Source organism: Prionailurus viverrinus, chromosome D4 (genome assembly GCF_022837055.1).
Source record: "Prionailurus viverrinus isolate Anna chromosome D4, UM_Priviv_1.0, whole genome shotgun sequence".
Lineage (NCBI taxonomy): Eukaryota > Metazoa > Chordata > Mammalia > Carnivora > Felidae > Prionailurus > Prionailurus viverrinus.
In genome coordinates this window covers 59,356,736-59,372,481 of record NC_062573.1, presented here as the reverse complement: position 1 = coordinate 59,372,481, position 15,746 = coordinate 59,356,736, and the positions used below count along the sequence as shown (strand labels likewise).

Genomic DNA, 15,746 nt, shown 5'->3' with positions numbered 1-15,746 from the left:
ATGAATCTGACTTGGAACCATTCATGCAAAATCTAGCCTCTTTCATTCTTCAACAAGTGTCTCCTCATGGAGAGTGCAAAGGTCCTGGGGTCTTATGGGCAGTCTGTGTTTCCTACTCTTGGTCATTTCAAATATGTGACCTGTACCCCTCCTTGCCAAAGGCTGTGTTGGGAATCTTCCAGAGCCCACCAGCCACACATGAGTGTAAGCATGAGTGTAGGCAAGTGGTTCCCTTCAGAGCAGCCTCCTGCCCCTCTCCCAGTGTTAGGGAGACACCTCTCCCCTCTCCCACTCAATAGGCAAAGGACACTTATTCCTCCCTGCGATGACATTATGGGAGGTTTTCAGACTGGGCCTTAGGATTAGAAAATCTTTTTCTCTCTCTTTAAAGCCTGGCTTTCAGGCCCCTCCTGGGCTCAGGAATTCTAATTGGAATGTCAAGTGCTGAACAGTGACCCTTCTTTGCATTCCTGTTGTTAAAATTCTGATTGTCTATGAGACAAGGATGTCCCTGGTTGTAGAGTAGACCTGTCCCTAGAAATGGAACACAAACTGGAAAAGAATACAGACATTTCAGGCTGTATCACTCCCTGTGTCACACATGACACAGGTCTGCAGGCTACTACAGGGCCCCTCTGCATCTGATACAGTCTCCCTCAGCCCTGACAACTGTACCCTAAGACCTACTCTAGAAGAAATAACTCAGGGGTGGAGGATCTTCTTCTAGGAGAAGAGGGTGATGGTTCCTGCAGGGAGAAGGGAGGTTTCCCCATACACAGTCACAGACACAGGAGGCACTTTCCAGAAATATTGAGTGGACACAGTGACAGTGGTTAGTGACTGTGCCTGGGGTAATGATGTGGGGGCCCAGGGAAGACTGTGGTCCCTTGGTTGCTGTCCCCACACTGCAGCATAAAGTATTAGCCGTTGTCCTCTGCAATTCTCTTTAATGATCTTTATTGATGTCCAGCCTTCAATCCCGGGTCTGGTACAGCCCTGTGTGTTGCCTTGTCTGGAGTTACAGCTCCTGAGATCAAACCCTGACTCCCTGCTCACCAGCTGAGGAAGCTGCCAAGCCCCTCCAAGCTTCAGTTCATTCATCTGTAAGGTACGATAAGGGGTATTATGGTGAACAAAGGCCATCATCCAAACCAGAGCATTGGTGAGTGAGCCATACATCCCAGTTGTCTACTGGCTTTAAGAAGCCACAAAGACCAGAATTTTGGATGCATTTTTTCCCCTTTTTTTGCTTATCTTTACTTTTAAAGTTTTTCGTAATGACTGTTTTGTTTTTTTAGCAAAGAAAGGGGGGGAGGGGGGAAAGAAAAAGAAGAAGAAACAGAAGGAACCAAAGAAAAAAACAGAAAAAACTCCCAGAAGGACAATGGCCAAGGTCCCTCTGAGAGTCCCTGAAAACAGCCACTGCCAAGTTGTTCATAAAAACTCTAATGGGACGAGACAAGCCAGGGTGACAATGCACTTACTGTCCCATCCCTAGGGGCACAATATAAGGAATGTGTGACATTGTGGTTCATGAGCCAGGTAACTGGTTGGTTAATTGTTCCTCTTGGGAATAAAACAGCCACATACTCTATATTTACAAAAAAACCACTGCCTTTTCCATTAGATTACAAATAGGTCAGGACCTAGAGACTGAAATTTTAAGGCAACTGTTCACTCATATTTGTTGGCAAGTTCAGTTTGCCAGGACCAATTGGAGAGTGGATCCACTAGACATCTACAAAGTCATTTTTCACTTGCCTGTTATTTTTCTGAGAACATGCAAGAGAAGAGGGGGAAGAACACCAGATTCCCAGATGGATCACCGATGACCAAGGTTCACCAAGACGAGGCCTGGACTGAGCATTGCATTTTGCCAACAGTCTGCCCACAGTTAAACTATTTCAGTGCATCGTGCACATTTGGGGGCTCCACAAGCAGGGAAATGCTGGGGGGGAAGCCATGATGATGGAAGCTGGTTTGGTTGAGAGTGTCCAAGGTCACCTTAGTCCTTCACTCTCCATCCAGCCTTGAGCACAGAGCACACCGGAGGCAGCATGTTGGCATGGCTCCAGCTGAGACTTGTGGCCTCGTGTCCCTAATCCTCTGTCCACCTCTGCTGGGTCTGGTGACCTCAGGTGTTCGCCCCCTGCCCCACAGCCCTCAAGGGCTTATCATGTGTCCTATTATATCTGGACTGTCTGATATTCTAAAACTTTCAGTGATATATCTTAAGATATGACACCAACAAGGATGTTTTGATAAGAGCTCTCTTAAATTCCAGAACATCATTTAGCATAATAATAGTAGCTACATTCTAGGGATTGTATGCTGACCACCATATCCTCTATAATCCTTAGAAATAGACATTTTTTATTCCCTTTGACAGGTGAGAATATAGACCCTCCAAGGTGAAGTGTCTTACCAAAGTTACATGACTGTTGAGAAGCAGAATCAAAACTTGAAACTAAAACTGTTTTGCTTTAAAATCAATGGCCTGAATTAGTAAATATTTATTTACATATCATGTCTCTTGCCTGCCAACCACCATGTTCACCACTCACCTGATATATGATTGGCCTAAAATAAATATTTGTTGAATGAATGAATGCTATCTCCCCTCCAGACCTAGGGAATGGAGGCATAATCGTGGAATGACAGATCATTGTTTTGTTTTGCAGTTCATTGAACTATTAGGGCCAGTTGCCTATGGCTCCAAGGAGTCCAGCCAACTCCATGGTGCCTATAAAAGGGGGGATGCCTTGTTGCATTGCAGAAGTACTTTAGTTCAAAACTTCTGTAAGATTTCTTTTTTCTTTCTCTGCACTCTGCACGTTAGATTCATTAGCTCTAGCTGTTATAAATCCAAAAAATTCTGAATTAAGTAGAAAACATGAACAAAGAGGCGCCTGGGTGGCTCAGTGGGTCGAGCATCCGAGTTCAGCTTAGGTCATGATCTTGCAGTTCCTGAGTTTAAGCCCCGCGTCAGGATCTGTGCTGACATCTCAGAGCCTAGAGCCTGCTTCGGATTCTGTGTCTCCCTCTCTCTCTGCCCCTCCCCTGCTCACGCTCTCTCTTAAAAATAAACTTTAGGGGCGCCTGGGTGGCGCAGTCGGTTAAGCGTCCGACTTCAGCCAGGTCACGATCTCGCGGCCCGTGAGTTCGAGCCCCGCGTCAGGCTCTGGGCTGATGGCTCAGAGCCTGGAGCCTGTTTCGGATTCTGTGTCTCCCTCTCTCTCTGCCCCTCCCCCGTTCATGCTCTGTCTCTCTCTGTCCCAAAAATAAAATAAAAAACGTTGAAAAAAAAATTTAAAAAAAAAAATAAATAAACTTTAAAAAAAAATAAAAAGAAACCATAAACAAAATGATTTTCAAAAGGGAAAAAACTAACTCTAGCTCAAATGGAAATTCCTTGCCCAAAATATCACTTCCTCTAAAAAATATGGCTAGCTTTGTTTAAGGTCATCCGTGGATTGCTGACAACTTTCTAGAAAGGTTTTTGAATGTTTCTTTTGGCCACTGGGGACAGAACTGCTGAAGCACCAGGGAGCATAAAGGAAATGGTCAGATGGAGGAGGCTGAGGGAAGCGGAGGGCCCAGCGGTGACCCCTCAGGGCTGTGTCAGCATGATGAGAAGGCGGGACCCACATGCCCCAGGCAGCAGGGCCTGTCCCTCCGACCCCACGTCATGGGAGAAGGACTTGACTTTCTCCCACAGATGAGAGTCATTATTAATTACATTGGAAGTGCAGGATGCACTTCTGCCCCTTTCTCCACCCAACCTCCCACAAATAGAAGCCTCCGGTAATAGTAGCTTGCCCTGATACCAGGAGCTAGTTCAGTCAAATGTATTTTTAATTTCAACATCTCCTGAAAATCCTGGCACATTCCCCAGCTAGTTACGTTTCCAGTTGTGTTTCTTAAACGCTTAGTTACATAAATTAATATTCATATATAAACATATTTTCCTCCATTGAAAATATTCTTACAAACTGCCATGGAAATCCTGGCATTACATGTAAATTAAAGTAATAACCACCGAAGTAAAACTCATTCAAGCAAATTTCTTAAATCTAAAGAAAAACATGTCGGATACTGAGGAACATAATACTCCATAACACAGAGAGTGGGAAAGAAAAAGCAGTTTCTACATTTTGCCTTTCTTTTATTAAGCCAAATTTTTCTGTAAATGACACGTTTCTGTCAGTTCTGAGAAAGACTTAAGAGGGAAGTAGAATCCCTGCCTGGGGGAGGCAGGACAGGAGCCTTACCAAATGCCACGCCTTCCCCGGACACCCCTCCCCGTCTGCCCCTTTCCCTGAAAGGACTTGAGCCTTGCCCAGCGCATGCCCCGTGTGGGGCATTGTCAGCCCTCTCCAGATTCTTCCATAACCCAGGGGCATCCCATCCTGACACAATGATAACACCTCCTCCTGTGGGCTCTGCATCCTCCGCCAGCCCTCCAGGAGATTTTAACCCAAAACGCTAGAACTAAAGGACCGGAAGGGTGACGCTGAAAATCCACTTGGGGCTCCCTGTGAGGTTCTTTACGTGAAACACCTGCCAACACATAAATTCGTGGTAATTAGCTGATCCGGGTCCCCAGGGAGACGCCGGACCCTTCCACGGGGCTGTCACTGGTCCTCCGGCTCACCTCCCCCGGGGCCACTGAAGCAGGTATGGCCTCCTCTCTGGGACAATTGATCCTGGCAACTTACTCCCCGGGCGCGCAGAGCTCCAGGGCACAGAGGCCCCGCCCACAGGCTGGCTCAGCCACTCGCAGCCTGAGCAAGGCGAGCAGGGCGGGGCTGGCCGGGCCGAATCCTAGGTCTTAAACGGGCGGCTGCGGGCCCAGTGCAGGGCCTTCTGGACCCCCCGACCTGCACCTGTGACTGAGATTGCTCAGCTGCACCTACCACAGCTGGTCTGCCCCCGCCAAACCTGAGCAGGGGGGCCATCCGAGGAACCAGCGAGGCCACCTGCCTTGGGGGTCGGAGGTTCGTGGCTCCCAGGAGGCGCTGTCCCCGGGCCTGACCTCTCCTTACGCGGCAGCCTGAGCCTCCGACGCCGCGCTGCGAGGCCCTCCCCTCCCTGCGCCAAGATCGAAATCCCTTGCAAAGTGGGAGGCGGGTCTCAGGGAGGGGAGCAGGGCAGCAGGCCCCCAGCACATCCCACATCCTCAGGCTTCCTTCCCAGCCCTGTGCAAACACTCGGGAGGATAAATTCAATTCCACCTTAGTGGCTCTAACATCTCAGAAGAAAGGAGGATGGCTTGGTCTAATTAGAAACTCATTTCCCTTTCTAGGTTTTGAAGCATGCATCCTTCTCTCTTCCTGGCTGCCCTTTGCTTGGGAATAGCCTCAGCTGTTCCGCAACTCAACCAGAGCTTAGATGAACTATGGTCCCAGTGGAAAGCAACACACGGGAAGCTATATGGCATGGTTGGTAACATTTAAGCTGCACAGAGGGACCCCCGCAGAGAACAGTCTGTGCTGGTGGGAGTTCGTAGCAGGGAGTAGCTTCTTGAGGCTGCTCTTACCAAGGCAGTAAGCGGGGCACCTTGACTGTACACAACGTGGGCATATGTCCTGCTGTGTGGTTGCTGGAGAACAGCTCGCAGAAGCATCAGGCCATTCCTGGCTGTGGTTTATCCTCCTGTCTGTGAGCACACCCGCTTGGTGCAGGTGAGTTGGTTTTAAATAGAAATAAAGATGATGAATTATATGTTTGTCTCCAGGATGAAGAAGGATGGAGGAGAGAGGTGTGGAAGAAGAATATGAAAATGATCAGACAGCACAATTGGGAACACAGCCAAGGGAAACACAGCTTCACGGTGGCAATGAATGGCTTTGGTGACATGGTGAGTGTGGCATGGATTGCTGACTTTTTGTGCTTCCTCTCCCCAATACTTTACCAAAACATCTCATGTTTGTCAAACATTGTATTCCCTTTTCCTTGAAGACCAATGAAGAATTCAAGCAGGTGATGAATGGCCTTCAAATGCAGAAGCACAAGAAGGGGAAAGTGTTCCAAGCACCTCTCTTTGCTAAGATCCCTTCATCTGTGGACTGGAGAGAGAAAGGCTATGTAACTCCCGTGAAGGATCAGGTGGGACAATGTTCAGCAGGTCCCTCTCAAGAGTAAAGGCTAAAGGAATCAGTATCCTTGCTGTGGTAGACTGAGAATGTGCAGTTCGCCATGTTTTAAGAGTTTTCAAATCTGTGGGCTGTTGTCAAATCTTGATATTTGTTTTGTAGACTGAGAGCTTTATGATTTGTTTTCAGGGTCCGTGTGGTTCTTGTTGGGCTTTTAGTGCAACTGGTGCTCTTGAAGGACAGATGTTCCGGAAAACTGGCAAACTTGTTTCACTGAGTGAGCAGAACCTGGTGGACTGCTCTCAGGCTGAAGGCAATGAGGGTTGCAATGGTGGCCTAATGAATAATGCCTTCCAGTATGTTAAGGACAACGGAGGCCTGGACTCAGAGGAATCCTATCCATATCATGCACAGGTAAGTGGAGCTCTTTACCTGTCATTCCAGTTCTGTTTTTTAGAGTTAAATACATTTGAAGAAAACAGATACCACATTTAATATGTGCATTTCATTTTTAACGTTTATTTATTTTTGAGAAAGAGAGAGAGAGAAAGTAGAGGAGAGGCAGAGAGAGAAGGAGACACAGAATCTGAAGCAGGCTCCAGGCTCTGAGCTCTCAGCACAGAACCCAATGCGGGGCTCGAACTCACGAATCATGAGGTCATGACCCGAGCTGAAGTCAGACGCTTTAACCGCTTAACCGACTAAGCCACCCAGGCATCGCTTAATATGAATATGCACATTTTAAATTGTAGACTCTAGATCTGCAAACTGTCAGATCTGTTGTTAAATTGTATCGGCTGGGCACATTTCTCTGCTTAGATCGTTACCATATAGCTGTTCCTATTTCTATGTTATGTGGTGATATACATACCGTTCTATATATATTGCAAATTTCTTCAGAGCAACAAAATTCTTATGGACAGGTAGACTGAGAGTGTCTCATTAAATACACAGCAGCGAATATTTTCATTTCAAAACAACCAATAGCATTTCAGCGTTAACAAACCTGACTTGGAAATCTTTTACCTGTAAGCTGTCTTGAAGTCATGTTCCCAGTGGATGGTAGTAATCAAGTCTTTTCCCCTTCACCTTTGAAAGGATGAATCCTGCAAATACAAGCCCCAGGATTCTGCTGCCAATGACACTGGCTTCTTTGACATCCCTCAGCAGGAGAAGACCCTCATGGTGGCTGTAGCAACCAAGGGTCCCATCTCTGTTGGTATAGATGCAAGCCATTTTACCTTCCAGTTCTATCATGAAGGTAAGCTCTATGTAGAAATTTAGGCAGAAAAATGGGGAAACCACCATAAGGTACGGCAAGATTGACTCTTTGTTATGTAGAAGTCGATGTAGAATTTTGGAGGGTGTAGATTTAACATCATTCTGTACATGTAATTTTTGTGCCTGTTGTTTGTTTCACATGACTTGAACCACATCCCCACAATTTTAAGTACGCCATAAATATATTTAAATGGCTATATAGTTCAATTGGCATACTTTAATTTACTTTTTTCCAATTGTTAGACTATGAAACATTCCAAAGAATTTTACCACTGTTGTTGAGATGGGACAGAATCCCTTGGCTCAAGTAATTTAGTGTTCTGTGCTGTTTCCTTAAGCTGACATCCTAAAAGTCAAATCACAAGGTTTCAATGAGTGCTCTTTTAAGCCTCTTGACAGGTTGTTTTATGCTTCTTGCCAAATTGTCTTTCTGCCGGTACTAGATGAGAGCCTCAATCCCTAGCCTAGCTCAGAAAAGATCTGCTTTTAACTCTTATCTGGTGTGATGTCATTTCGCTGAAGGTTGAAATGCCTCCCTTACTCTGGTTGATAGGCTGGGTTGCTATCACATGTCACATGGGAATCCTCACCCTAGCATTGAGTTTCACTTTTCCAGGCATTTATTATGATCCAGACTGCAGCAGTGAAGACCTGGACCATGGTGTTCTGGTGATTGGCTATGGCACTGAAATAGGACAATCGATAAACAAAACATATTGGATTGTCAAGAACAGGTATAAGAAGCCAAAAATACTTATCTTTAAAATTGAAAAGGGAATCCTTTCCGAAATCAGTGTTTGGAGGCATGTTCTCAAACCCTTGAGCACACTTCTGAAATCACAGAAGTCTTTACCCTACGTAGGGGAAACACAGACATATTCATTTCATGATAACATGAAGACACTGTCTCAAGCTTGCTGAGGTAGTGCTATAGTTTTGGTACCACTGCATTTCTAAATTGGAAATGTTTCGTTATTTCAGAAACACATCTGATCCCAAGTGCTTTGGGGTCTCTCATTTTGCAGTCTGTGAAAGGTCTGGGGATAGAATTCTGTGCTGGGTTAGAATCCAATCATGAACAAGAATGGCCTCTCCTGATTCTTCCTGAATCTGCCGTAGCCTCTGGTGCACTGCTCAGTATCGGGTATTGTTGTTCATAAAGATAAATGTGTTTGTTTGTAATAAATGGAAAATGCTGTCTTCTTTCAGCTGGGGTGCAAATTGGGGCATAGATGGCTACATAAAGATGGCCAAAGACCGGAAAAACCACTGTGGAATCGCCACCATGGCCAGCTTTCCTGTTGTATGAGATGATCTCTGTAGAAGACCTTGATTGGGAACAGAATACTACGAAAAAGAATTTTATCTTACAACTGACCACACCTTATTGTGTGAAACAAAACACTTGGAGCTCGAACTTGTGATTTGATTCTGTGACATTTTATACCAGTAAAATGTCACTTCTTTAAATACTGCTTTGAACAGCTTTGTATGATTGATTTTCCTAATGACTTCTGAATTTTTATATTTTGTACTGATGTATAAAGTTTTACCTTTTAAAATAAAACCATTTCGAAGTAGAAGTGGGGTCATTTTTCAATATATTAACTTTCTGTAGAATAAGGCTGTTAAATAACAAAAACTCAACCAAGTAAATTATAAAGAGCTAATTGGTTCAATGAAGGATTTATGGTTCATGAAGGATTCATGAAGGATTTATGAATCAGGCAGCTTCTCATCTATCTAGCAAGTAGAAGACAGCTCCAAGAGCTACAGAAAAAGAAAGGTTTGTAAAGGTAGAGAGGGAACAGAAAAAAGGAAATTATTAGCAAAGAATCTTATTTTAGGCAAGATCACTTTCCTAAGAAGAGAAAGAGTCTATTGATGTATTTCCTAGTGCTGACCAGGACATTCCCATTACTGGTTAAAGGTTATATTTCAGTGGGAAGGGAGTTGAAACTGCAGTTAGGTTAGATATTGAGTCTTCATTTGCTGATTTGCTTCATTTACCTAAGTGCTACCACATTGGGCCTGTAGCTCAAAAGACCTAACAATGTGCCCATGGTCCACTAGGAGAATGCTGGATGGGGTCTGGCTCTTGTAGTTGTAAATAGGCACATGTCATCTCAGCTGCCCTTTGGCTGTGTCTGTCCCAACCCTTGAATGGAGCAAATAGGAAATACTTTTGAGGGCAGGAGGCAAAACTAGTGGAAGATGAGGGTTATTTAGGAATTGTGTCTGCACAGAGATGTGTTCAGTGCTGACTTCCAGCCTCCAGTGATCAGGATGTTCTCTTGCTGGAAACTTTCTCAGGGGAGAACACCTTTCTCAGGGAAATTTTATGACCTGCTTCTGGAAAGGGGATGTCAGAGATCCCTTCCTGCATCTATCTGCTGCTTCTCAAGTGCCTTCATCTCAAAATAACCAATATGCCACTGTGGCTTATTTTGGAGTAGCGTGTCCTGAACCCCTACATCCTTGTTGGGTCATTTGAAAGTCTTAGGAGCAAAACTGAGGTCTCCAAGGGAAGAAGGAATTCAGCCTCAAGACTGTGGCATAGGGTGTGTGTCTGTGTGTCTGTGTGTCTGTGTGTGTGTGTCAGGGCAGGAAGGCTTGAATCCTATTGGTTGTGTTTCTCTGGAGAACCCAGACTGGTACACAGACCCATCTTATAGACCCACCCACCATGTCCTACTTTCCTGCATATCTTTCTCATGCCTTTTCCCCTTCTTTGCAAATAATAATAATGATGATAGAAGGTGGTTAGATTTCATTACAGGAAGTAAATACAGAGAGTAAAGATGGTGTTGTCATCAGGTTAGGTGGAGCAAAAGGGCTTAGCATGGTGCCAATATATTTATTTCTTTCCACATTTGTCTATTGTGATGTCCCTTGAACTAGGGAAGGGATTTATTTCCATGTTCATAAAAGCTGGAGCGGGTTTCTAAGTAATTCGCAACTTTCTCAAACCACTGAAGAGCTTTCCACAGTCAACCATCTCCCTACTGCTGGACACTTCGATCCTTCCCATCTTTTTGCTCTTACAGACAATATGTAACTTTAGAAAGGCTCATCTAGGTTTTCCTGCTGACCCGCAGGTCAGAGGGCCTGCTTATCTAAACTTCTCAACGTCCACAGAGCTGCCACATTGCCATCCCGTGGCCGTCCTGTGATCTGTCTCTCCAGCAGACAGAAGAGGGCCGTGTCCCAGCACCTGAGGACATCTGAAAGGATCAGTCACTGCTGTTTATTGTGCATCTGCTAAGTGAGAACAGATGGGCCATGTTTTCTCATTTCCTGATCCTTAGGGAGTCTCACCATCTTCCCACTAGTTTATAGACTATTTGTATTTTTCTCTTCACAAACTGCAGTTTTATATCCTTAGTTTATCTCTCTGGGAGGGTGGTTTATCTTTTTTCTCTTAATATGTATGATCCTTAATGTACCTTTTATTACCTGTCACAAACATTTTCTCCTGCACTTTGGAGTGGCTTAACTTTGTGTGGGGGATGTTGTTAAATCGCATCTCTTTCCTTTACACATTTTTCTTGCTGTCTTTTGGTCCCGTTTAGGGTCATAAATATATCCCTTTCATACTTCCGTTTTTTATGTTTAATTCTGGAATCCATCTGTAATATGTTTTGCGAATCCACTTCTATTTTTTTCCCAGACGACTAGCTAATTATTCACCATTCTCTTCCCACTGATTTGAAACAGCATGCCTTTTTCTTATTTTTAAAAAACATCTATTAAAATAATCATATGGCTTTTCTCCTTGTGTTAATGGCTCTGCTTTCCAGTTGCTGAAGCCCATTTGCCCAGAGTACAATGCAAACCAGTGAATAGTCCCACCTTCCCCAAGTGGGGCCAGACCCATAAAGAGTACTTTGGGAAATGCTAGAGAATGGAAAGCAAACCAAGGGGCGCCTGGGTGGCTGAGTTGGTTAAGTGTCCAATGTCGGCACAGGTTATGATCTCATGGCTTGTGGGTTCGAGCCCTACATTGGGCTCTGTACTGACAGCTCAGAGCCTGGAGTCTGCTTCAGATTCTGTCTACAACTCTCTCTGCCCCTTCCTCTCTCTCTCTCTTACTCTCTCTCTCAAAAATAAACATTATTATTTTTTTTTTTTTAGAAAATGGAAAGAACACCTGGATTCCCCCTGAGACAGGCCCAAACATTTAACCTGGGAAGGCAATCAGGAGAGAATGAGAAACCAAGAAGAAAGGGATCCTCAGATCACTTAGACCAGAGATCCCACCAATAATTCTTCTGTCCCCTGCCTATGGAAGGACAGTCACTCAGGCACCATTCCACCAATTCCCTCCAATCTTTGATATGTGGCCTCTGAGAATGGACTGAGGGAGTCCCAAGCTCTTCCCAGCTCCTTGTTTCAGGATTTCACTTACAGGGACCCATGGTCTCAGCCTGAAGAAGGAGGCGTATGAATCGTGCATGGATCTTCTGAGCGTCCGCCACACTTATCAAAGCAACACACACCATGACCGAAGGTGCTGTCTCTCACCTCTGTTTCCAGCAAAACCTTCTCCTCATGGCTGTGCAGTCTTTAGACCAAGTGCTGTACGCTCACCAAATCAAAGTATTCCTAAGAGATTTTGAAGTGAAGACTTCAGTTGGGATCTTTGAGATATACATTTCAGATGAAGTCTATAATAAAGTAGCCCATTGCTTAAAATCAGAATGTTTCTTTAAAAAAGAAAATTGATGTGTCCTTTGGAGAGGCTGAAAGCATTTCAATTACACATTAAAATTTTGCCACTATTGTTACTGCTGCCAAGCCAAATTTAGCTGAGGAACAACGCTGAGTCCTGAATTATACACATGCTGACATCTGCACTGGGTTGTATGAACCACCCACCCAAAGCCACAGTGAGAAAGGAGAGCCTTGCTTCCGCCCATGGCTCCTCCTAGTCCCCACCTCCCCACCACCATTACCTAATGCATTACTTTAGTGGATTTTCTAATGTTGAGTCACTCTTGAATCCCTGGGTTAAGCCTGATGTTGTCCTGATGCACCTTTGTTTTAAGTACTTCTGGACTTGATTTGTCAATATTTCATTAAGGATTTTTGTCCTCTGGATCCATATACATATATAGTAATTCTTGTGAAAACAAGCTGAGGTTCCTGATGTATATGCCACCCCAATCCCAATGCTGACATAATTTTGAAAAATGATTGATATTTAACTATGCACTCTGGTCAGGCCCTAGGATAAATTAAAATCTTCTCCCCAAAATGAAAATTCAAAGTTAAGGGGTTGAGAAAAGTAGATATTAATTTTTAAATCTTAACTCTGTTTCATATGTGGCTTAGTCAACAGGTGACCACACCTTTCTGTTCAAACAATTATTGGTCATCCAAATCATCGCTCCCGAAAAAGGCTCAATCTGAAGCTTCAGAATTTAATAGACATAAGATTTCTAACTCAAAACTTATCCAAAGTAAGACAAAAGCTCTTCCGTAACTGCCAGCCATTTAAGTACATGTAAATATACATTTAAATATAGAATATATATTAAATACGTCTATCTCTTTCACAAGAAAGGAAATGAATCACTACAGGATAATACATTAGGTTCAAATTATAAGCCAACCAAGACAAATTCTTAGCTATCTCTGGACTTTTTGCCGCAAGTCGGTAGTTGCCAATTCCCTGGCTGGCAGACTTATAACTATATCTCTACTAGCTGCCGTCCATGAAAGAAGACAAATCAAAGTTGTTCTTTTCACACGTGGATTTTTATTTTGAGCCCTTTACACTGAGCACAGAACCGCCTCTAGCGTCTGGATCTGTGACAAGCAGTTCACTGCTGTTCTTCTGGATGTGACTCAGGAGCTTTGCCTTTTGTTACTCATCACCATTGTTTCCACTTATCGTTCATTTAGGGCCCTTAATAGAAGGGACAAGGCAAAGAGAAGACAGCTTGCAGGGTCAAACCCACTACCTGCCTGCCTGGCTTTTCTGTACACAGGTGAGGTATTCCTGCACATCATCCGGGGACCCTAGAATGAGGGGAACTCGTTGGTGAATGGACTCTGGCTTCACATCCAGCACAGGCTGGGTGCCTGTGGTCGCCATGCCTCCCGCCTGCTCTATGATGTAGGACACGGGATTGCACTCGTACAGGAGCCGGAGCTGTGGAGAAACAGAGTTAGGTGGACAAGCTTGGCAAGCTGCCAAAAGTCCCATGCCACACCCTTAAAGCTCAGTGAAGGAATTACAACTGCTGAACTTCTGTCTCATTAGCATGAGCACACTGGGCACCCCAGCAGAGTGGGCTTCCTGAGGTCAGGGCCCTCCAGAAGGCTGGGTGCATCAGACGTTGTTCATCATCACATCTTTGGGGCACTGCTGGTCAGTATCTACCCATCTTGTGACCTTTGTGTTCATAGGAGACCTGCCTCCTTGTCTGGAAGTATGAGATCTAGATACTAGTTTCTTACAGTTTGGCAATGAGACAAATTGACACTGAGGCCTGGTCAGGAGCCTCTGTACGTGAGGCCTTATGACTAGGAAGGAGTCCCACTTGGGTGGGATGGGAGGTCACCTGGAGAATACTAGGTAGCCTCTCAGGATAACCTCAGTGTCCAAGATCATATGGAGGAATTCCACATCTCAAGCATCAACTTGACGAGGTAGATTGCTAGTATTTAAATGGTCTTTTCTCTTAGCCCCCGAGACTGAATTAACTTCTACTGCTTGCACTCCAATAGCACGTCCCTCTTCATATATTTGTCACACTGAGCTCTGTTTAGTAACTGCCTTCCTCCTTATATGCTCGCCCTTGAAGGCAGGAACAGAGTCTGTCTTGGTTGGTCATTGGCTTTGAATCCAGCATTCCAAAATTCAAATTGCACACACTGGGAGACATATATACATGTGGCTAGTTGTTGCTGTGCCCCAAGAATACAGTAGACCTGTGTTTTGATGTGTCTACTTACCTATGATTTCTGTGATTGGCTAAAAAAGACATGTTTCCATGGGAGGGTCTATTCAAGACAGATGCACTTGGATCATAAGATTCCCACCTAATAATACAAGTATTTTGGGGTTTGTGTCATAAAGTAGCAGTAAGATCTTCCAGGAGCTATCTTTGTAGAAATATTGAATAAGTTCTGACCAGTTCTTATTCTCGAGTTTGGGAACTCTCTAGGGGCTTCATAGGTAGACTTCAGGTCATCTGTGAACCCCCTAAAAACCTATATAGTGTGTATGTTTATGTGCATTTTTTTTCTGGAAAGTGAGTCCATACTCTTCATTAGATTTTTAAAGGATCCTTAATCTAGAATCAGGTGGTGCTGAAGCTACAGTTCAGGCACAATATGTAGAAAGTGGTAGATGAACACAGTTGACTCATGGTGAGTTATGGGCATGAGGAAAAGGGGAAGTGAAGGCCAGTGAAAATTGACAACAACAACAATTTTCATCTCTCCCACAGCCTCAAATTCATTAATGGGAAATAACCCTCATTTCTCTTCCACATGCCCACTCACAAATGGACGTGAAAAGGACAGAGCAGTAACTAAAAAGCACACATGAAGAGAAAGGGAACTCCAACTGGCTTACTGACCAGAGCCAGTGGACAAAAGAGAATTACCTTGCCCTTAGGACTTTTCTGGTTCGCTGGGTATAGGAAGATCCCTCCATACACCAGGGTGCGGTGCACATCAGCCACCATGGAGCCCACGTATCTGGCCCCATAGGGAGCACTGCCATCCTAAAAGGCAGAGAGAGGAGATAAGATGCTCATCTGAATTACATACTCCGTTACCCAAGTATCCTGGTTTAGGAAGTGTGCAACGCACGGGAAATTAACTATTAAAGGCTTCTAAGGAAAGAGGGAGACCCCAAAAGCATTTAGGCTTGGATTAGACAGCAAGAGAAATTCACCCAACAAAACAAATTGAAATGCAATAAAAACAGGCACTGTAGGTGATTCCAAACCCTGAGTATTAGATCCAATGCAAAATCTGCAATATGCTCTCCTAGGTGACAACATGAGTAGCCATGTTCAGAAATCTTGTATAAACTCAGCTCAATAAATAATTTTCAGGGGCACCTGGGCAGCTCAGTCAGTTAAGTGCCCAAATCTTTATTTTGGCTCAAGTCATTATCTCACGGTTTATTAGACTGAGCCCCATGCTAACATGGGGCCTGCTTGGGATTTTCTCTCTCTCTCTCTCTCTCTCTCTCTCTCAAAATAAATAAATAAACATTAAAACAATTTTTTTTCAGCATCTTCTTTATGCCAGGCACCACACTGGGCCCCGAGGAGGCCAAAATTGGGAAGACAGTCCCAAGGAAATCACCAACTAAAGGGGGAGACTAGCATACATAAATGAATAAAA

General features: G+C 44.4%; 2 protein-coding genes across 2 annotated transcripts in view; one reads left to right on the top strand and one right to left on the bottom strand.

Moving 5' to 3' along the window:
* Positions 1–4,822: 4,822 nt before the first annotated feature.
* LOC125150348 (procathepsin L-like) lies at positions 4,823–8,946 on the top strand. The gene is made up of 8 exons (XM_047830147.1): positions 4,823–4,997; positions 5,306–5,441; positions 5,738–5,860; positions 5,962–6,108; positions 6,285–6,509; positions 7,194–7,356; positions 7,993–8,110; positions 8,586–8,946. Exons 2-8 carry the CDS (start codon positions 5,316–5,318, stop codon positions 8,683–8,685), a joined length of 1,002 nt encoding a protein of 333 aa, XP_047686103.1. The 5' UTR covers positions 4,823–4,997; positions 5,306–5,315; the 3' UTR covers positions 8,686–8,946.
* Positions 8,947–13,117: 4,171 nt separating this feature from the next.
* FBP2 (fructose-bisphosphatase 2) overlaps positions 13,118–15,746 on the bottom strand; it is a 28,278-nt gene continuing 25,649 nt past the window's right edge. Inside the window, exons 6-7 of the mRNA XM_047828919.1 lie at positions 14,996–15,115; positions 13,118–13,533 (exon numbers count right to left, since the gene is read on the bottom strand). Coding sequence (XP_047684875.1) covers positions 13,339–13,533; positions 14,996–15,115 — 315 coding nt within the window. The 3' untranslated portion in view covers positions 13,118–13,338. The remainder of the gene's footprint in view (positions 13,534–14,995; positions 15,116–15,746) is intronic.

Coding starts and splice junctions, on each gene's coding strand:
- LOC125150348 (XM_047830147.1), top strand. CDS start 5,316: ATGCATCCTTCTCTCTTCCTGGCTGCCCTTTGCTTGGGAATAGCCTCA. Junction 7,357..7,992: donor CTTCCAGTTCTATCATGAAG/GTAAGCTCTATG, acceptor TCACTTTTCCAG/GCATTTATTATGATCCAGAC. Junction 8,111..8,585: donor TATTGGATTGTCAAGAACAG/GTATAAGAAGCC, acceptor GTCTTCTTTCAG/CTGGGGTGCAAATTGGGGCA.